Genomic DNA, 23,243 nt, shown 5'->3' with positions numbered 1-23,243 from the left:
GCACAAATTCAAGCATCCAAGTAGCAGAAGAGGGAAAAAAAGATCTAGCAGAGTCCTTGCCACCTAGCAGATTTACTCAAGGACTTTTAAGCTCCAAAGTTGCTTTTAAAATTTGTAAATTTGGTGGTAACAGCAGAACAACTTTGTACTTGCCATGTTTAGGGCTCAGGATTGAAACAAAAAAAACCTGCAAAAGTATTAATATAAGCCTTGCAGGAACAAAAAAATGCAAATAGATATGATTTTAACTCAAAATTGTCAAAGAGCTTCCTTTAACACTGTGTTTTATCTATAAAGCAATGTATTCCTATTCATCCTTAACTCAGAAGCTCAAGATCAACTTTTCACAGTAAAACGACTTCCCTGCTCTCCTGCAATCACACAGATCTGATACAAACATGAAGTCAGAGCCTCTGGCTCAACAAGGAATAACATCTGCACCACAAAACTGACAATCGTTCCTGCAGGAGCAAGCGACAGAAAAGGGATCAATAAGAATTTTATTTACAGAGGGTTTTGCTTCAGTTTTCTCACTGGCCAAGCAGAACATACTGCTTCCAGAGCTAGCATCAATGCTTATCTAGAATCTTTGAAGCACCGATTGTCAGACTAGCTGGCAGCTGTAAATCATAAAAAAAACTTACCGTACGAGCAAGCTGGGCCTCCGTAAGGCCTAGAACAGTCACACCTGAAGGTTGCCCACAGGTCCACACAGAGCCCACCATGAAAGCAGGGCTGGGAGAGGCACCACTCTGTCCGGTCACAGCCCTGCTTCACTGGGGAGAACTCGCCCACAGGCAGATCCGCCGGGAGCACAGCTTCAGCGTCTACCCAAAAGTCTTCCAGGCAGCCAACAAAGCCTTGCTGGCTTTGTGTGTTGTTGGCCATCGGATCCTCAGCACCTCCGACGTACAGGTTCAGGAAGGCATGTGGGATCAAAGCAGTGCCATGTGGGACAGGAGAGCTCTGCAGGCAGACACCGGCATCGCAGGAGTCATGCCAGAGCTTTAGCTGCACAGTGCTGTGCAGAACAACTTCAACTTTATGCCACTGGCCATCATCAACTCTCAGCCCCTCCAGGAGCAGCGGGTACCCAACATCCTCCCTCTTCAGTCCCGCATGCAGAATGCCATCAAAGAGCTCCAGGAACAAGTATTCAGCTTCATGGCCTCGGTAAAATAGGATAGCGCTGGGCAAGGTGGTTCGGAACCGGAGGGACACGTTGGCAAGCTGATCTCCTGCTACATCCCTCCTGCTCTGATTGTTCATGGGCAGCTCAATGAGGAGATACCCTCTGGAAGCAAAGGAAAACGTTGTTGGTGTTGAGCATGTGGCATCATAGAAACCAGGCTGGCACTGGCACAGGTGGCCGTGGCTCTCAGCTTGGTAGGTTGGGATGCACAAGGCCTCATTTTGGCAGTCGTGCGTCTGGCACCCAGTAAGCTTGACAGAGCAGTTCTTCCCTCCCCATATAATGCCATCCTGGCTAGGGGCACAGTGGCAGGTATAGTCAGCAATGCCATCCTCACAGACAGCTCCATTCTTGCAGGGACCCTCCTCACACTCATTGATGTTAACAGCACATTCCACACCTGTGAAAGAGATTTAGAAAGGGGATCTCACTGCAGGGGATCGTGACTCCCTTCCCCGGAGCAAGCCTGCCAGGCGCAGACCGCCCTCCCCAGCACTGCGGCTCTCTAAGCCATTCTCTTCAGGAAACCACCAAAAGACCACCAGCTGCCAGCAAGAAGCCCCACGCTCGCTACAGAGCGGCCTACCGCTGACATAAGAGCAAGAAAAATGTACTTCTGTGCTGTCCTCCCAGCTGCTGCAAAGAAGGTGCTATTTACAGAGCTTCAGCCAGGCAGCCTCCATCATCCAGGCTCTACCGTCCTCTCCCAGACAATCTCAAACACCACAGGTAATCAACACGCAAGGAGAGCAAACAGAGGATATTAAAATGACAAAACAGCATAGACAAGGATTGTATGCCTCTCTCATACATAGATTGGTACGTTGAAACTCAAATTAAGTCAAATTAAGCATCAAAATGGATCACTAGCCATGGAAGTTATTGGAAAGCCTCAGTTACAAAAATTCAAATCCCCAGACAACCCTCCAGTTGTCAAACACTCACAAAACTCAATTCATTACCAAACAACAAACAAAACATGCTCCACAGGCACTCTGCCATACTTGCACTAAGCTGATTTCAGTTCTGTCCAGTCCTGCAGAAGTGAACTGGGTAAAAAGTACTGCACTGCAGCTCATCTGTCTCCTCAAGGCACATGTATCCCAACAGCGTTCAAGTAAATTACGAGACATTACACTCAAATCTGGTTAATGAAAATCTGCTGTCATTTTCCTGAGCATCTCCAGACTGACAGAAGAGCCCTTCTGAACCAGTTCATTTTATCTAGCCCATAACATTGGTTTTCACTAATCTTCAGAGACAGTCACACAGATAAACCAAGCATGGATTATCCCAATCTAATAGCATTACACGCCGAATCTAGCTAGCAAGCACAACCCGGACAGCAGAAAGAAAAAGAAGGAATTCACACACAAAGGAGGGGAATCAAAACACAAAAGACATTTGTAAAGAAAAGCCACTAGACAGAATGTGCATGTCAAAGAGATTAGAGAGTTGCCTGAGGGAAAGAGATGAGGGGAGATGGGGCATTAGGAGCACTGGAGCTGGACTTGATGTGCGATTAAAAAACTTAGCAAAGATACAGGCTTCTTGAATATATGTGTTGATGGTTTGTGCCCCCCCATGCCCCAGCACTGCCTCACAGCCAGTCTCGCACAAACATCTAGTAACTCTGCTGTCTAACCAAGTTGCTTTACTCTTTTCAGACCCGGTGTTTAGTTGCTGTTACCAGTGCTATCTCTGCAGATAGGTGAAGACTCAACGCCAGCTTCCAGCTCCAAAATGTCGGTTTGTGTCAGTGTAGGGACATAACACGTATGGAGCTCTGAGAAGCACTGAAAGAGAAATGGAAGGCTCTGGTAATTCCAGCTATGCTCGAGCTGTTCTGTAGGCAACATTACCTCAGATTCCTCTAGAACATAGCTCTCTACTGACATAAACTAGGAGAACTGCTCTGTGTAGTGCCTGCGGAAAAGCACTGAATTTGGCCAATGTCTGCCTTGAAGAAGAGCTCGGCTGATGGACAGATTCAGAGTTGTTAACACTACCTCAGCACAGCCTTTTTTCTCCAGCTATTAATGCCAGGCTTGCTCAGCACACAGAACCTGGGGTGTGATCTTACCTGTAAAGGAAGCAGCAAGGACAGAATTAAGATTTCAGCACAAAGCTATGGCCACACTTGAAGAAAACGTGTTGGAATAAATAGCGTATAATGGACATCTCGGCCTGGAGAATCCCAGTCTGGGAGAAGACAGGAAGACTTCAGTTGGAATTAAGAAAAATCAGCAGAGAAGTGGAACAACGTGGAGTGAGTTTTCTGAGTTATCAGTGGATTGGCGGGCTCTCAAAACTGCTAAGAGGCAAGTCTGCAGTCAGATTTAAGGGGAGAGGCTGTTGAATGGCGTCAGAAAGATAGGTTTGGCATAGTCCCAAATCCTTCAGATGCTGCTCATTTCAGATCAGAGCTGTTGATATTTACCAGGACAATGAGGAGAAGATAGCATTGGTTTGGATAACAAAAGCAGAGATGCCGTGAATTTTTGCATTTCTGAGAAGGCTGGGAGGCAGGGTCGAGAGCCCCATTTCCCCGTATCACATTCCTAGCCTGACAGCTCCAGTCTCCTCCGGCCAGCGTGCGCTCTCCGCGGAACAGCGGCAGGAACACCTGCCCGGGCTGTTTCCCAGCCTCCCAGCTGACACCTGTGGGGTGAGAGCTTCACACCAGGTGGCAAATTAGTCCCTACGGTGAGTGCACAACCCCAGGCTGGTGGCTAATTAAACACCAAGCTTTCCCATGGGATGCAGCTGGTTTGATTTCTTAGATTACTTTGTTTGAAATGGGTGAAAAGAATAAGCTGACACTTCAGGTCTTTACACACCGTCTAACCTCACAGCTTATGAACAGGCAAAGGAAATGTTCAGCAGCAGAAAGAGAGGAGGGCACCTCTTCCTAGAGGAACCGAAAACACAAGCAGCATCTTTACGGCTGTCGTCGTTTCTGCCAGCAAACAGCCAGCATTCACAGGACTAAAGCCAGAGAAGGAAAGGGCCTCTAAAACAACACCTAATGTATTCTTGCCTTCCGAGAAGCCAGTGCAGTGCCAGATTTGAATTTGGAGCAGTTTTTAAAACAAACTGATAACAGAGGAGACTGTGTAAGAGTTCTAAAAATCTGGCTAACAACAATTTTTTCCTGGAAGCCAGTGTCACCCCTTGCTGAACAGTCACCTGGTCCTACATCACTAACTCCTTGCCAGCTGTCTTGCCCTCTCTCCTCCTCCATTATCACCAATGATTTTTGTCAACTGTGTTTGAACATCTCTGGTTCATCAAAATCTTCAGTGACACCAAAACAAGGCAGAAGGAGGAAATTTCTGTTGCCTATTGCTTCCTAGATGCTAATTTTAGCACAGCAGAGGGGTCTGTAATTTTGGGTTTTGGCTGCAGGTGACAGACTGTAAATGAAGAAGGGGATGCCAGCAAAATAAAGGAATTTTTCCCTACTTCAGAAAAAATAAGATTTTTGCTGTAGGCCATTACAATATCCAGAAGTACAGACCATTTCCTGCATATCCGTTATTCCAATAGTCTCCAAGACATGAACAGTTGTGTCTTTGCAAACCCACTGGAAAGTGGATATTAAGAAGAAGTTCAAAACTAATTTGTTTCTCTAAGAAAAGCTTAGGCATCCCTTTTCAGGTATATTTAAAAAAAAATAAAAGGGGACGGTGACTCCATTTGAAAAAAACAAATTACATAGTCTTCTCTGTTCTCTAAATTTCTTCACTCAGATGTTTACTATTATTTGAACTGTCAATAGTAAGAACAATGTTGCCAATCTGATTCATTACATCATTAGGAGACTTAAAATGTTTAATGAGTTTCTTATCTAGTTAAAGACTAACAAACACAGATCAGCGGAACTTGTTATCTGAAAATCAGACAAGTGTTATTTAAAAGGCTGCTATCTGGAGACAAGTATTTTCAAACATTCCAGTTAATTCAGCAGCGTTTAAGCTAGCAGTCCCAAGCTAACAACCCACAGGGGTTGGGTCAGAAACAGACACTCAGAAGTCGCTGAGCTTTAACAGCCTGCAGTATTTTCAAATACAAATCTATTCACTGGATTCTAAAGTGTTACCGATGTGGTGAGAACAGTCTTGTTTCATAGATGCAAGTGTTACTAAAATCCATACAGCTTGCCATTCCCTGAATTAAGGTAATGATTTAGTGACTGCTATTAATAAGCAAAGATTTATTGTATACAGTCTAAGAATCATATACTTCAACAGATACGTAATGTTAAAAGAATAAGCACATGTAAAAAGAGATATTCTAATTTAGCTGTCATATACCAAAAAAACTTGAAGGATGAGGTCTATTCCTGGACCTAATCTTGAAACATGTGAGTTCAGTAGGGCTTCCCGGCCAGCACCGGCTTGCCCTCTCCCGTAAGACAGCTGAATTCCTAGCAACCCTTCCCTGGTGCATCCTAATTAGGGTTTGTATTATTATTATCAAAAGAAAAAAGGAGGGGAGGGAGAGAGGGGGGCAGAGAGAGAATTAGCCGCAACAAACGGACCCCGACACAATTATATTTGCACAATTACTGCCATTTCCATGGCAACACGCTGCTTTGACCTCTCTCCCACCGTGCACTACTACTCAAGGAGTCGGTGGGGGAGGAGATAGAGAAGTGCATAGGCCAGCAAAGGGTTTGTCCTCCCAGTTAAAACAAAAACGACTTCTCAAGAAAGGAGTTTTAAATCATTAAAGGATAAAGGAAAATTGCAAAAACATCTGTAAAAAGCAAAACGAACGTTTCAGAGAACTAACAGGGAGACATCTGTGTGTTTACCCAGTACACCTGGGCACAAAACAACGACCCATGCCTTGGAACAGCCCGGATTTGATTACTGCACAGAGCAAGGCAGAATTGTAGCAAAGACGCACACAGAGCACGCTGACAGCTCCGCATTCATCTTGCGGCAACAAGGAAATTCCTTGCCCTAAAGTTTCCAAAACAAAACTTTAGGTCTCTTCAAAATAAAAACATTATTCCTTTCTCGTCAATTCTTGTTCCTTCTCATGCCTCCAGCTACCACTACTCGCGCAACCAGCTCCCTGCCCTGGGCAGGCACGCAAACATTCAGGACACATTGCAATTACTGTATAGATCTCATTACCTGCTAGCAGAAAAATTCCCTTCAGGATCACGCCAATCAGCACAGATTTCATGGCCGACTCCTTGCGGACATTTGTGACAGTAAAGTGGAAAAAAAAAAGGGGGGGGGTGAATGGGGGGGAGGAATGACAAAAAAGGCTGGACTGAAACGGCAGAATGTGTGTAAGCGCTGCCTGATGCCAGTCAGACAAAAAGGGATTGGAGATGAAACTAGCCAATATAGAAGAGACCTGCGCTGTAGTGAGATCTAATCCAGCCGTGCTCTAAACCTCCCCAGCTGGCCTCTGTCAGTGCTGACATGAAGAATGCGTACTCACAGGGCATTCGCACTCCGTGCATTACAGCAATACCCTGCAGCATCCACAGCATTAGCTCCAACAGTAAAAAGTAAAGAGAGAATCTCTTGCCTTCCCTCCTCCCAGGTGAATCTGCCAAATTCCATGAACAAGGCCAAAATATGGATTTTTCTTTTCATAGGCTAAACCAAGAAGTTGCGTTTCCACCAAACCATACGAGTAAGGAGAGTTCCAAATGCAGAGTGCAACCTGGGCCCTGCTGTACATTCAGTAGTGACTTAATCAGGGACCAGCACTTCACGCAGTTTCCTTCCTCCACGTGCCCTGTTCTGTGCATCTGTAAGCACAAGCATTTCCACTCTGCAATATTCGTGAAGAAAAGTCTCAAGTTTTAACTACTATCATCTGCTTCTCTGAAGTCAAACTGAATGGAAGGAAATTCCCTGCATTATGCTGTCCATACTGGGACCACAGAATCAAAACTCTCTTTCGTCATTAGCAACCTTATAAAATTAGCTGTTGCAATCTCATTTTTTCCTACTTTCATGTTGTAAGAAACCTTTCGGTGAAGAAATGTTATCTGGGAGCTTTTCTCCAAACTTGGGAGTCTCTGTTAGTATCAATGTCAGGTCCAAGCAAACAAAAACTCCCACATGTCAGAGTCTGGAATCTGCTTTAGCAGTATCACTTTAAGATATTAAAAGAAAGCATTCCAACAACTCTTGTAGCTATTTTACTTTCTTCACTTCACTCAATCCAAACATGCCAGTCAATGTTACAGATATTTTGAGTGGGAGGGATATGGTGAGTGTTTGTTTGGAGTCACAACTTCTCAGATAGTCACATCTGGGTCTATGCATGCGTAGACCTATCCTAGCACAGATTTTAAATACTTCTGTTATTGTTCAAGAGAAAACAAATGGGTAGCTTGTGACCATTCAACCGCCTACTGCAACAATAAAGTGTAACAACTGTGAAGACTGGAGAACATTAAATCCCTTTAAAAAGATCTGTATTTTGATTTATACACGTGTGTATATATTTACATGCACACACACACACAGAGCCTATTTGTATGCTGATGATTGGAAATACTCTACACAGATTCATGTAGCATAAGTCAGCACAGATTCTGATCCCCTACTAGTCACTACATCTTTTCAAATTCATTCCATGAAATACTGCTAATTAGATACTGTGATTACTTCTTTTCCCAGGATCAGTTTAAGGATATATACAGACTAGGGTTCTCTTAGAGACAGAATGATGATGGACAAATACACACTCACGACAATTCTAAATAGTACATGTATACGCAAGATAAAATTCTTAAATAAGACCTCTTATAAAGTCAAAATGGTGGATCACTGAACATGTGTTTCAAACTACACACAACTGAGGGGGAACTGCTTAGGTTCTTTGAAACTGGAGGATTCTAAAGAAACTAAAAGGATTAGATGATTCATTTTCTAGAGGTTTTAATTCCCCATTCTTACACACTGGCAATCATGCAAGTTACAAGATTCAGTCATGGGGTTTAAATTCAGAGAATTATTTTGTTCTTAATCACTTGTAAAACTTCTTGGAGGAGCTCAAGATAAAGAACACTAAATATGTAAGAGGGTTCTTAGCAGAAAAATGTCACAAAATGGAGAGTGAACTTTGGACAGAAATTTCAAAATTTCACACATGTTCTTTAGATAGAGATTAGCAGCTTCCATTGGTAAATGAGTCCCAGAAATTTAGGAATTTCTTTCCAGGCTTCAGAGATACCCATCCTAGTCTCAAGAGCTAGCCAAGCAAAGATGAAAGAAAGAGGACTTTGGTCTGCCTTAAGTGTACATGGCAGTTCACATACGGCAAACGGTGGCCTCCTGGCAAGCAAACCCATTATCACTGAAAATAATAAACATTGACGATAACTACGTTATGTGAAAATCAACACACTGAATCTAGTCTAATATCTGACATCCTGAAGTCATCTCTGCTGGTAGACACCACTAGAAGACAGCCATCTCGCCATACCTACGCGCAGGAGAATTCTTCTGTCTCTCTGGGACACTGTGCTGCCCAAGTACTTGCCTGGCCTGATTCTAAAGATGACATTAGGCTGGGTTTCACCCATTTTGGCTAGTAAGGAAGTCAAATTTGATTCATCAGAGTTGCTCCACCACTAATAATCCTCTCAAAAGTCTTTAACCATGGTGAGCTGGCATATCTCAGGCTGTCCGTAGTCAGAAAATCTATGCAAAGGGCTAGTTCAAAACAGATTGTGCAGTCAGAAGCATCAGAATCTCAGAGGACACTTTTGATCAAAACTCATCTGACAACTAGACACAGGCAGGATCTAGACTGAAGCATACTCTCTTGCAGCATTCTGATCAGATGACAGAAGTCAAAAGGTCTGATTCTATGATCCAGAAGGGAGATGCAATTTCAAATGGAAGGGAAGTTGGGGGGGGGGGGGTGTCTCACGGAGTGTCCCCTAGCTCCCTTCAGCTACATTTACCAAAAGGGATTCTGTTGAAGGGGTATCAGTCCTCTAATCTCTTCACTATCTTAACCTTTTAGCTGCCCTTTCTGTAGAGGCTACGTCTCTAAAACAAATCTGACATCAAGAAATACCTGCACAAAAAAATTAAATCTATCCAAAGGTGGTTAGAAGGAAGAAGCATCTCCCATTTATTGCATGACCCACGACCCAGGAATTCAAGCCTATTTGATCTGGGCTAGCACTCTTACAGAGTAACCATTTATAGCTAGCTACACAGAAGGCATCCTACTTCTTTAAGGACAATTGACAAAGATGTTATGGCTGAACAAAGTAAAATGGTCAATAAGCACTCCAATTATATTGGGACACATTCACAATCACAATCCCTCCCAAATTTACCACCACATCACCTTCTGATTTCTCATGAAAGTAGAAGCATTCCTCAGCCATGTGCAAAAGAGCTCAGAATTTTACCATGATCACAAGGTGCCACTGCCAAGGGATGTCTGCGATTGAAACACCATGCTCTTCCCCTCTCATTCGGGCTGCCCAATGCCACAGCACTGTTTTAGGACACTGCTTTTCTAAAGACAAGTTTAGAGTGGAAATATGAGTGGGAGCGCTCAGGCCATTTAAAAGTTTTTCAAGAATGAATGGGCCAAATTCCACTTAAGTGATTACATTCTTGCAGGTTAAAAATCGGTTCCCATTCCAAATGGAGGTACCTGTCTTTTTCATGTCCTGGCCTAAACTATTGCCTAGTACATGCATGATGGACTGAAACCATTCCTATGGATAAAGAATTAATTTTTTTTTCCCCCCCAAAAGACACTTTTTCTAATATGCTTTTTCTCTTGACCAGCTGACATAATTTCCAAGACCATGCAAGATTCGTTCTCCTTCTCACTTCATTTAGTACCCATGCAATCTTTTGATTAATACTTCTTGCATCATCTCAGGGTACATCCTCTACTAAAGCACAAACCGACGCACTGAACAGTCTCTTCAGGACCTATTATGTACTTCTCTCAGGAATGAGGCACTGCTTTTGCAACAACTGCATTTGAGAGAACTGGCTCATCTCTCTGCACTGCTGCAGCCTGAGACAGCACTGAGGCAGTTAATTTGCAAACAAAGAATTTCTCCTGACTCACGTTGTTATCCCAACACTCCCCAAATTCCTAAGACTGAAGGAAAAAAAAAATACAGAAAGAACCCCCTGCTGCCCCAAGAAAGCATTCTTCATCAGAGTAGCAAGTTCACTTTAATCAGCGGAGGCAGCTTAAACCCAAGTTCATGGCAGATCTAAGCTGCCACAGAAATGTGTTTTGAACAGAAACATTATGGGAAGCTTCGCAAAGTTATTCTGTGATCCTAATATGAAGTAATAAGCTGTTTACCCAGCATGACTGTACTGGGATTAATTGACAAAGGAGGGGAGATTAATTGCTATTATTTCCCTGTCAGCTTCACTCCTCCACACGTACTCACTGATCTCACAGACTGCTCCCAGCCTTTCACTGTGTTAACGTGTCAGAACTACCTCAGCTGAGACAAAGTCCTTTACCAAAAGCAATATCCAAAGAGCAACCTGCTTCTAATCCCCTTCAAGTACTAATGAACCCAAATTTGACGGAACAGAATGAACTCTAGCACTCCTTTGCCCATCATCCTGTGTTTCTGTCAGCTTTTCTGCCCATGAGCACGCTAAGAATTGGAAGGGATTAAACAGATCTGCAGTTTGGCAAAGCACAATGAAATTCTGAACTCTGTGAGGGTGCTGGGGCACTGAAGGAGGAAAAGGGAACAGGGCACATCTGTGAGTGGGAATTCCGACAAGTAGGATAAACTTTAAACCATCTCTTTGGACAAGATCTCAGTTCATGAGTACAGCATTGTAACTACCCAAGAAAGCAGCAATAAAGAGCTCAGATAAAAGCCTATTTTCAAAGGCCTCACCTACAGAAGCAAATTTTTCTCAGCCTAGCCTAAATTAGAAATCCAAAGCAAACAAGATAGGCCAGAAAGCCCCACAAAGAATTCAGGGAGTTACAGAAGGTGTTAACTAGGAGTTGATCTGAGATTCTGGGAGTGAAAGTACCTGTGTAATGGGTCTTCCCAGGAAAGAGCTGGACAGAGTTACACCAACATAGTTCAACCACTATGAGCACAGAAGGAAAAAAGAAAACCTTCTCATGCAATAAAGGCCCAAGAGATGTCTCTGGAATGCTGTTGCAAGAAGTTAAAGGGACAAGGTTTTCTTCTGGCTTCAAGTTTTTCTTTTTCCCACGAGATGGCAGCCTAGTAACACTGCAGAAAGGTTACATCCACCTCAAAAACGCATAAATACAAGACTGTGCTGGGGACCACCTTTCTTATAAACTACTTTTTGGTGTTAAATTGCTGAAAACAGAGAGTACACATGGAATTTAAGGATCCAGAAGACTGAGAACAAATATTTTAAACTAAGATGAGGTTTAGTATCAGTTAGTAGTGTACCTTCCCAACAGAGCTAATGTGCAATATTCACTATCCCCTAGTTTCTCAGCTAGAAAACCGAGACCCATTAGGGTCAGGCAGGGCATCTGTGTAAGAATCCAGACTGGCCGTTCCCTTGTAAACAGAGAAGGCTTCATTTGCTCACATCACAAAGACCTTTTGACCTCCTAACATAGCAGATTACTGCCTTCAACCAAAAATCGCTGGTTCTTATCATCCAGGGGTGTTAGGGAATGGAGATGTTTTACAGATGTTTTATGTGCCGGTGATCCAATCTGCTACAGTCAATAGCTTGTGACAACTAGAATGTTAAGCATCCCTTTTTTTATTTGAAGGCTGTTTTTTTTCACCTTCATAGCGCGTGTATTAAAAAAAAACCCCACAGTTCTCCCAGTGAACTTTCACTCCAGGATACAGATCCCCTGGATATTCTGATCTTAAGTTCTTCTACATAGTTGATCTTATGTCTCAAAATCTAGTTCATAGCCTATCAACTTACTTGACCAAAATCCCATAGCATTCCCATGGCATTTGAGCCCTGAACTGCAGCCACGCCGCTGCACCACTATTGCACTCCCCACAGCTGATCTCAGTCCTGCTCAGCAGCCCGGGCTACCCAGCGCTGGAATCCAGTCCTGCAGCCAGGCAGTAATGCAGCAGCTCAGCATCAGTTAACCAGAAGGACCTGATCCTGGCCACCCCCCTTCACCAACATTACCTGAATAACCTGGTAGGCAATGACAAAGGAAGCCATTAATAAGGTCCACGCAGAGCCCTCCATTCTGACACGGCTGGGACTCACACTCATCGATGTTAGTAAAGCAGGTCTCCCCTTTAAAGTGAAAACACAAATAGGCATCTTAAGTGCACATGTGCATCAGTGAAGAAAAGAATCTGAATGACAACTGCATTCAAAATTTTTTGCACTTCTTTTCTGTCATCTAAAAATGCAAAAGAATTTCTTGAACTATAGCATGTCTCTCCAGACACTCTGGCAAATAGATACTATCACCAAAACAATTAGGGAAAATGAAGTATAGAAAGGTCAAATGATTTTCCAGTGTCATGAAAGGGAGCAGTTGCAGGATCAGAACTTCTGAACCATTCCCATCTGTGCAATAGTGGACCAAACTCTCATTTTTCTCTCAACAGATAATAAACTATTATTGTTTAGCCCTTCCTACCAAGGAATTTCCCCAGCTGTTAAATCCAGCCTTTTACACATATCTATAAACCAGGGAAAGGGTGGCATTTCAGTTGAACATCCACAGAGCTTCTAGCTCCAAGAGCAAGATATCAAGAACCCCCTCTTCTCCTACCCACTCTGGTTTTACAGTTGCTGTCATGAGAGTAGTCTCATCAAGGAAACACGTAGAATAGTTATCTGGGACTCCAAGGAATTAGTTTCCTCTGATGAGGAGTTTCACAGATATCCTGTAGGGACGAATTCTGCCATATGCATGAGAGACTGACAAAGAGAAACCGCCTTGGCATCTGCATAGCCAGAGGGCATTCATCAAAGCACTTGGAAAGTGCACAGACTGTTGCCTCAGACAGGCTTGCTGGACAGGGAATGACATTCAGACAGCTGTCTGCAATATATTCATACAGTATGTGAACAGAAGCACATTCCTGATGCATCAGGCTACCACCCCCTCTGAAGTACTAGTTGTTAAGTGATTTTTGTTGCACAGATAACTTGCTCCAATCCTATCTACTCACACCATGCAGCACCTATCAGGCGCAGACAGGATGAACCTTTACTGCATAGCTCACCTGCAAAGCCTGGCTGGCACGAACAGAGAAAACCAGCTGCTTGGCTATAACTGAAATTACTGGGGAAGTCAGGGCGTGTTCCATAATAGGCTTGGTTGGATCGCTCAAAGCATACACCTCCGTTGTGACAGGGATCTGTCACACACTCATTCACGTCCTCTTCACAGTGCTGCCCTGTGTAACCTGCCAGGAGACATCGGTGTCAACATCACGCACAACTTCACTGGAACTAGTCTCCCAAATGTTGTGGCTGAGAATAAGACCCATAAGACACTGCAGCTCATCTAGTAGGGAGTCCCAGGGCCCTCCGCTTTCTCCGCTACGTCAAACACAGGAGCCAAATAATCAATTTGCAGGAAAGCATGACCTCATGATAGAAAAACACATGATGGAAAATGGCAGAAAAGAGAAAGTAAATTTTATGGTTGAGAATCAGGGTACATGAGGTCAGCAATGAGGTCAATTGGGATGGCCTGTAAAGGGCAGCAGCAGCAGCCTCACTGTTTCAGACAATGAAAAAAAAAATCACATTGGACCATGCAGTATGATCATTAATTCTTTACTTCTTCAACACAGCAATTTAGCATGTGCTCTCCACTGCAGTGTGCCTACATGCCAGCATAGCAAAATAGATTTCTAACCTACCTGGCCAGCAGGCACAGCTGTAGTTTCTGATTCCCTCCACGCATGTGGCACTGTTCAGACAGGGTCCAGAGGCACACTCCAGGATATCCAACTCACAGTGGTCACCCTCGAAGCCTGTGTCACTGCAGTCACAACGGTAGCTGTGGGGCACCAAAACAGAGCAATGCATAAGCTCATAGAATCTGCTCTAGACTGCAAAGCCCATAGAATCACAGAATGCTTTGCGTTGGAAGGGACCTTACAGATCATCTAGTTTCAACCCCCCTGACTTGGGCAGGGGCACCTTCCACTAGACCAGGTTGCTCAAAGCCCCATCCAACCTGGCCTTAGAATCATCGAACCATTTATGTTGGAAGAGACCTTTAAGATCATCGAGTCCAACCATACTAGCTATTTCACTCAGACTTACTGCCAAGCCACTCTTTGAACACTTCCAGGGATGGGGCATCCGCAACTTCTCTGGACAACCTGTTCCAGTGCCTCACACCCTCATAGTGAAGAATTTCTTCCTGAAGTCTAATCTAAATCTACCCTCTTTCAGGTTAAAGCCATTACCCCTCGTCCTATCACTACATGCCCTTGTAAAAAGTCCCTCTCCAGCTTTCTTGTAGGCTGCCTTCAGGTACTGGAAGGCTGCAATAACGTCTCCCTGGAGCCTTCTCTTCTCCAGGCTGAGCAACCCCAACTCTCTCAGCTGGTCTTCATAGGAGAGGTGCTCCAGCCCTCTGATCATCTTCACAGCCCTCCTCTGGACTTGGTCCAACAGGTCCATGTCCTTCTTATGTTGGGGGCCCCAGAGCTCAACGCAGTACTCCAGGTGGGGTCTCACAAGAGCAGAGTAGAGGGGGAAAATCACCTCCCTCGACCTGCTGGTCATGCTTCTTTTGATGCAGCCCAGGATATGGTTGGCTTTCTGGGCTTCAAGTGCACACTGCCGGGTCATGTTGAGCTTCTCATCAACCAAGACCCCCAAGTCCTTCTCCTCAGGACTGCTCTCAAACCATTCTCCACCCAGCCTGTATTTGTGGGATTGCCCTGACTCATGTGCAGGACCTTGCACTTGGCCTTGTTGAACTTCATGAGGTTCCCACCTCTCAAGCCTGTCAAGGTCCCTCTGGATGGCATCCCTTCCCTCCAGCAAGTTGACCGCACCACACAGTGTGGTGTCATCAGAAAACTTGCTGAGGGCACGCCCAATCCCACTGTCCGTGTTGCTGACAAAGACATTAAACAGTGCTGGTCCCAATACTGACCCCCTGAGGAACGCTACTCGTCACTGGTCTCCACTTGGACATTGAGCCATTGACCGCAACTCTTTGAGTGCAACTATCCAGCCAATTCCTTATCCACCGAGTGGTCCATCTGTCAAATCCACGTCCCTCCAATTTAGAGACCAGGATGTCATGCAGAACAGTGTCAAATGCTTTCCCAGTATGAGGAAAGAGCAAATGGAGCTAAGCTGTCAGTCCATACCCACTTGTGGGGCAGAGGAAAAAGACAGTTCCATCTGCACAAACAGGCCACACTAATGACAGAGCAGACAACCCTCAGCAGCCTCCAAGTTCACAGCTTACCTGTGAAAAGGTAAGGTCAGACACACAGGTATGTTCTTAGCAGTTGCCTTTGGTGTTCATGCTCTGCCAATCACTTCCCTTTGTATCAGATATGTCAGCTGGAAGCAATAGCAGGAATGTTTTCCTCCCTTCCTTTAAGCATCCTAGGAGTTCTGCTGCTGGGAGGAGCCTTCTCGCTTATTGCCATAAATCACTCTGTTACTGCCACTGGGACCACTGGGATGTACAAAACACTAGATCCAATTCCCCCCACAGATTTCTACTCCAATTTTCACAGGTTACACTAAGCAGACCTTTAGATCAGTCCTGGTATCTAACTGCCCAATCAACACTGATTTCTCACCTGTTAATGAGGTCATGACAGGTCCCATTGTGCTGGCATGGCTGGCTCACACATTCATTGATGTCCACCTCACACTGGATTCCCTCGTAACCTGGTGCACAGGTGCAGGTGTAGAACCCAACGTGATCATTGCACAGGGCCCCATTCTGGCAAGGGTCTGAATCACATTCATCTATTTCAGCATCACAGTTCATACCTTTGTTACGAAACAGAGAAACATCTGTGTTACAAATCCAGAATATGTATCTGTGCTGCCTGGACTTCTGAGCTGGAATCACAAAAGTCATGTTATCAACTCAAACTGGCTAGCATAGTGATCTGTTCTAATTTTGCCATAAGAACATTGGGAGCTCATGAACAGTATGCGATTCTTACAAATTAAGGACCTTTAATTTTTATTCGCAAACAAAATTATTTTGTCTAGACTTCTGGATTCTAGTCTTCTATCAAAACTAAAACTAGTTTCCAGTATTTGTTTAGCTTTAGTCTCTTTCATTCAGGTTTGTTCAAGTAGCCAATCAGTCAGCACTTAATAACATCCATTTTCTGCATAAGCCGTAAAATCTGGATCTTACGTACAGGTCTTAAAAATCTAATGATAGCTGTTCTGGTTTGGGATCCTTTGAGGGCAGGGAGGACAGGGATGGGAAGAGAAGAATCACACTGCTAGTCAGTGTTATTTAAACTTTTATATATGATATAGCTCTTACAGTTTTAGTTAGACATGGTACTCTTCACTTTTGTTGCGTTGCTATTAATCAGATCCAGTGTTCTACATCAGAGGCAGTTGCATTTTGGGTATGGGAAAGGTGATCTCTACCTGCTTCTCCAAAACATTGTTCCATTTGTTTAAATAATATATGTAACTTGCTTTGAGATACCTAGGAAAAAGCATTAGAGCCATGCAAAATATACTAGTCAAGAATAACAGCAAGTCACACATTTTTGGTCCAAAGTCTCAACTTTCCCTGACAGAGTAAGACCTCCTGCACGACTTCTATGCAACTATCTTACCATACTACCTACATTCCACCTCTTCAAGTTGTCCGTGGCCTGGCATCACCTCCAAACCTTAGTCATTACAGTGGCACCTGCCAATCCACCTAATCTCCCCTTCCTGGCAAAGGCTCACCACATAGTGGACATGGCCATCCTAATCCTGACGGAATGTAGGCCCCCTAATCTGCTGGTTCAAGCCCGTCAATGCCCACGCAAAACTTCCTTCACCCAAATTCCAGCTGCAAGCACCAGGAAACAGCCTGGCCTTGCTATAGCCAATGGTGCTAGAACCTCTGGATGAAGGACTAGATCATAAGGCAAAGCCTCATTTTTCACATCAGAATAACTCGGAGCACAGCAAGCTCCTCCAGCTGGCTGGGTCATTTTAACACTTCCTTGGCAGGGGAATCCCACAGTCCCGAATTGAGGATTCAGCATAAAGATAAAAAAGAAACTGATTTGCAAATACAGAATTATGCTTGATACTCAAAATCAGTAGTAATCTTAAGGCCTACACAGAAATTCTGCTTTTTTTCCTCCTTCATCTCTGTTCATTTTTATCAGAGTGAGTCAGCATCAGGGACTGCATTCCTGATGTTGTAACTTCTCCTCATTCCACTGGTAATCAGCAGCATTCCTTCACAGCAACCTAGCTCGTTAAACACTTCAGCCTGTGACAACGAGGAAGGCTGAGAAAGTTCATGTGCTAGGTGGTACCAGGCAGACGTGGGCGCAGTACAATTGCATTCCACACTGATAAGCAGGGCTGGAGAAAGGAGAACCCCCCACTGCCTCCCTCACAGATAACTCACAGGTGTAGATTACTCTCCGAGTCACCATTAGCACAGATGCACAAAAAGAGAGATACTTATATCACGTGCCAAAAAACATTCACTGGGTGTGAAAGAATTGGAAAAGAAATCTCCAACTACAAGCCACTTTATTCCAAAAAGACTACTTCCCTCAGAGAAATCCTGCAGGACAGGACAAGGAACTACAGGCCAGATAGGCAGAGATAAGTTATACCTGGAAACACTAAGTATACATTTCCTGATAATAAATCTCTTTTCTTCTTTATCTCCCTTAATTTCACACTGAGAGCTAATCACATCTACTTTGTATCTAGTACTCAAGTCTCAGACAGTCCACCCACTTCCACTCTTAGATCCATGTCTGTCAACATCCGTGGAGATCAAAGCCTCAACTATTGTCCTGAAGCCACAACAACCAGCCCTACACCATTATTCACACACAGTACCAAACACTCCAGAAATAGGAGTCGTGCAACAGAGATTTAGCCTCAGAGCTGTAAAACAACAGCTTCTCAGGACAGCTGCTAACGCTACAAGACACAGCAGCAGCAGGCAAATGGCAGAACTACGTGAACAGCGAGACGTAACCCAACCACCCGGCTAGTACATGAGCATGAAAGGTACCTGTGTAGCCGGGGACGCACTTGCACAAATAGTGATCCATCTCATTCAGGCAGGTGCCATTGTTTTTACAGGGCCGGGACGCACACTCGTTGATGTCTATTTCACAGTTGTATCCTTGGAACCCAGGCACACAGAAACAGCTATACTCATTCACCCTGTCTCGGCAGATGGCTCCGTTCTGGCAGGGGTTGGAGGCGCACTCATCAATGTTGTCTCTGCAGTTGGCCCCGGTGAAGCCAGGCTGGCAGATGCAGGTATAGTCCCCAGGACCCTCGACACATGTCCCGTTATTTAGGCAGGGGTGGCTAGAGCACACAGAGCTTTCTGTTTGGCATCCTTCTCCATTCAGTCCTGTTTGGCATTTACAGGTGTATCCATTTACACTATCTACACATTCAAAATGAGGATCTTTACAAGGGTTGCTCTCACACTCATTAACATTAGTGTTACAATCAATACCTGTGAAGCCAGGCACACAGATGCATTCATATTCCAGGTGTCCTGGAGTCCTGTTGCAAATCATATGGGCAGGACACGTATGTTTAACGCACGCGTCATAGAGTAGTTCACAATTTATGCCCGTGTAGGCTACAGGCTCCACGGGGCAGGTACACTGGTAACCCACTTCCGAATCTTTACAGCTCCCACCATTTTCACATGGGGATGAGGAACAGCTGCTGTCATTTTCACAGTATGAAGTTCCTGTTGAGAAAAGAGACTTTTGTTAGTCAGCATTTGTAGCCCTAAAGAAGAAGATTCTTCTGCCGATCGCCACATGCGAGTCAGAGATTGCCCACCTAAAGCCCACACTGCAAGGGGCTGTTCCACCCATTAGCTCAGGATCCTGGAGAATCAAACATTTACTGTAAAGAAGACAACACAACATGCCTTCATATGATGGCAAGCAGAAATTTCTTGCTAAGTTGGGTGACTAGATGCCTGGTTTTTTTAGGAGGCACTCACAAACCAACCATTTTACTTATGCTTATTCACCCAAGTCACTTTGAGAACAGTGGAATGTATCACCTTAAATGCATTCACGAGATGAACTTTGTGTAAAAGTCAATATGCCTTTCACCGGTAGGGCACAAGACTTGCGCTCTGAAATCCAGAGAGGCAGATGGTACGTTTTAAGATATTGGCTGTGGCTCTTAATGTCCCAACTGCTCCTTCTGGGAATATGATTTTTTCTCAGTTAATCCACTAGTGATTTGAAGATGCTGCCATAAACAGTCCAACCCAAACTCCAAACTGGCACACTTCACACAGTCTCTGATTACATGAAGCAGCTCAAAGTTTGATAATTGCTGGTCAGGCACCCTTTCCCCACAGGTCAGACATACAAATTTACACAACAGGAAATTTTTAGGTGTTACAAGAACGGCAAAGGAAAGCAGAGACTGATGAGATTCACTGTAGTGATGGCATTTCAGATCCAAACTCTTAGCATATGCAGAGCCAAAACACCAGTCTAATATCCAGATACCAGCAGCTAATGTTGAGACCAGATGTTGAGACATTTGGGTGTGATCAATTTTTTCACATCCAGCCACAATGCCTTGCTGTCCCACAAATGGCAGTGTTTAAAAGGCTCTTGCCCCATTAAGCAATTCCACCATCCAGAAATGTGATGGGACATGCTCACGGGACTGCAAATTTAATTCCTATAAATGAGATTATACAGGATACATGATATAAGAAACAAAAAAGTGTTCAATTTAGATATTTGTCATTAGAGCAGAATGGAAGAATTTTGTGAAACAATCTGGTCAAAGTGCAGAACAGCCCAGGGAACAGGAGATAGATATTAGAATTAGGATATAAGCGCTGGACTCAACGAAGCAATTATACACTTTCTGAAGAAAAAAACCCCAAAATAGTATAAAGGGACAAAGGCAATGCAAGCAGAGAACTTCTCCCTTTCCAAAGGCAGCAGTCATTAGCCCCTCATCCCACTGCAGCCTTCTGATATCAGAGTTTTTTGTTCTGCTCCATTCCAGGATATATAGGAGAGAAGCTGTGGGGTAGAGATACCCCAGACTGGTTCCTGCATAAATGTTATGAAACATCCAAACTTGGAAGTAACTCTACAAACAACCAGATAGCAGATGTTTTGAAAATGGCTATGAAAAATGGCCACAAAGCAGAGGTAAAGCTCATGAAATAGCAAATGGTACCTGAGAAATGGCTACTGCTTCTGGTGAGACAATCCTGACTCTGCCTAGCATTGGAAGTCAAGCAATCGCTAGCATTTGACCTTGGTTTAGATGCCATTGTGTAAGCAGCTCTTTGCCCTTCTTGCTGCCTTCTGTATGTAACTGTGGGCCAGCTGGTGACAGGAATCAGTCCCTGGAAAACTCCACAAAACTGCAGGTGGAGAGCGGGCGTTACTCTGACACCACCCCCAGCTCACCACCCTCGGCCCTCGCTGCATTACTGCTAGTTGAGAAATGTTGCTCTAACGTGCCATGCTCCGCGCTAAGGATTTGCCAGGATCACACACCACAGCATCACTTCTCAGCTGACCTTACACATTCTCTCATTCATGCCATCGTCTTCCCAGCCCATTTTTGGTCATGTTTGCCTTGCTCTGGTGCACCTTCTACACACCCAGTAGTTAATCTGTGTCAGTGGTTTTCTATCAACTCACTAACCCATCAGCTTCTCAGTCTCTTTGTACCTGAAGGTGGAGGCATCCAACTTCAGGGCCTGAAAGGGATTTATAGGAGACTTTGGTTTACAAAAGCCTGCCCCTGCCCTGACCTCCCCCAAATTCCTCCCACTGCAAGACTGTAGTGCTTCTAAGTCTTCTTTAAAGAGGCAGTGTTGATGGGGGAGGGAGGGTGCTCAGGGATTTAGACAGCCCTTTCTCTTCCCAGCATCATCTCTACGGCCCACCCCTCCCTCCCTCTCTCATGTGATGCTGAGGAGAGTTGCTGAGCGTTGCACTGTCCAGCAATCTCATTATTCCGCCATCAACCCTTTTATTCTCAGATTCCCAGTCAGGCAGAAAACAAGGATGACGGAATCTGCCTGGAATCTCTGTAGCAATTAGAGTGGGAGCCCAGGAAACTATTCGCAAAAGAGCTTTACTAGGCAGGAGATACGAGCCTTTGTACGGTTAATGAGTAACCAGTCCCACCCTGCACTTTCCACAGGCCAGGAGCACAGTCTGTGATAGAAAAAAGAGACCAAGTCCACTGCATATTCAGAACAACTTCTCCGATTTGCAGCAGACTCCATCTGCAAAGAAATTCACATTTCAACAGAATCACCAAGCACTGCTAGTGTAGACAGGCTGAAATCATTTCAAAGGCTACATGCATAGCTTTCTGCTTCCATTACAAGTACACAGGCTAAATGCTTCTTGCAAATAAAGATAAACATCAAATTCCTTTGCTATTTCCTGTCTTTTCCAAAGTTCTTTCACAACAGACATATCTTTTTCTACCTTCTCTATTTTGGTTCATCATATGACTGCAATACTCAATAATCTGTATTAGTCATTAATGCCTATCCATTACAAAAAGATTTGGTGACAAACATATGGCCCCACAGTCACACACAAACTTGTAGACACAACAGGGCTGATCTATAGACAGATACCAAGCCAAGCAAACACAAAGCTTCACCAAAAAGTCCTCTTGGCTTACTGAAGAATGGCAGTATAGCAATAGGGAGAACTCCAATCTCCCCTAAGCTCACTATGATGGTGAGCAATTGCAGTGGTTAACTAGTTATGTGTACTCATCATCTGTGGTGATGAATAACCAGTTATGTACAGGACTGCATAGAGAAAAGCTGAATTCCTGCATTGTTACTGTACTAGTTTTAGCTACTATCTTTGTTATGTCTAAAAGTAATGACTTCAGCAGGACCTCATTTTGGAGGAAAATGTTCCTTTTTTGGAATAAACACCCTGAAGTAACACAGCAATGCTCATAAGGCACACATGGAGCGGGCTGAGAAGACTGCAGTGTAAATCACAAGAAATGAAACAGTATCTAAATAACTTCAAATTATTCTGTGAACTGCAGCTTGCAGAAAATTACCCACATGCTTGCCCTACTCAGTGGAGGTTACAGGTGTATTAACAACCCTAACCCAAGATTAGATCATATACTCACCTGAATATAGCATGCCTATACTAATACCGGAATATTTCCCAAGGACAAAACACGCCACTGTGTAAATATAGTATAACCCTAATATTCATTCAGTGGCAGTGCTAAACTTCTGGCTAAATAATTCACCACAGAAGAGACACTAATTCAAAACAGAATTTGTTACAGAGTGATGTCAGAAAGGGGGATATCAGCAGTGAGAAGTGAGTACAACACTTGTGACGTCACCAGGAAGTTAAACGCCAGGAAATTTGGCAAGAATTCAGCGTACCATGGGTATCAAAGACTTAGACTACCACCTAGCTTGAGAAAGAACACGTGTGACGTTTTTAGCTCTAGTTTTCTTATCTTCATCCATCAGTCCTAGGGCATACAATAATTCCTCTCAATTTTGGAAGAGATTATTATATGAATTTGAATAGGATATGAATATGCACCAAATGCTAATAAGCATAATGTATAAATTAGCTTTTCCTGCTGCACAATATACCAACCATGAAAACATGTAATTCAGACTATGCTGTTCATGAAAATGGTGAAAATCAGGTCAAAGATGTCACCGAATGACAAGAGTTTATAGTTTTCCACGAAAGTAGTTGTTGCTGGATTAACAATGATATTCAGGATTTTTCCTTTAATTTTCACAAGAAGAATATGAAGCAGTGATGCTTGTAAGTGAAAAAAACATAAAAATATATTACAGTCATACCATCCTGCAA

At 44.0% G+C, this 23,243-nt stretch overlaps 1 protein-coding gene across 1 annotated transcript in view; it reads right to left on the bottom strand.

Annotated features, from left to right (window-relative positions):
- CRB2 (crumbs cell polarity complex component 2) overlaps nt 1–23,243 on the bottom strand; it is a 48,641-nt gene that overhangs the window by 9,158 nt on the left and 16,240 nt on the right. The window contains 6 exon segments of the mRNA XM_075715960.1: nt 645–1,592; nt 12,346–12,459; nt 13,404–13,586; nt 14,049–14,188; nt 15,966–16,161; nt 18,401–19,102. Coding sequence (XP_075572075.1) covers nt 645–1,592; nt 12,346–12,459; nt 13,404–13,586; nt 14,049–14,188; nt 15,966–16,161; nt 18,401–19,102 — 2,283 coding nt within the window.

The sequence above is a fragment of the Pelecanus crispus genome, chromosome 9 (assembly GCF_030463565.1).
Source record: "Pelecanus crispus isolate bPelCri1 chromosome 9, bPelCri1.pri, whole genome shotgun sequence".
NCBI lineage: Eukaryota > Metazoa > Chordata > Aves > Pelecaniformes > Pelecanidae > Pelecanus > Pelecanus crispus.
The sequence above is the reverse complement of the archived record's forward strand: the minus strand, read 5'-3'. Positions and strand labels throughout refer to the sequence as shown.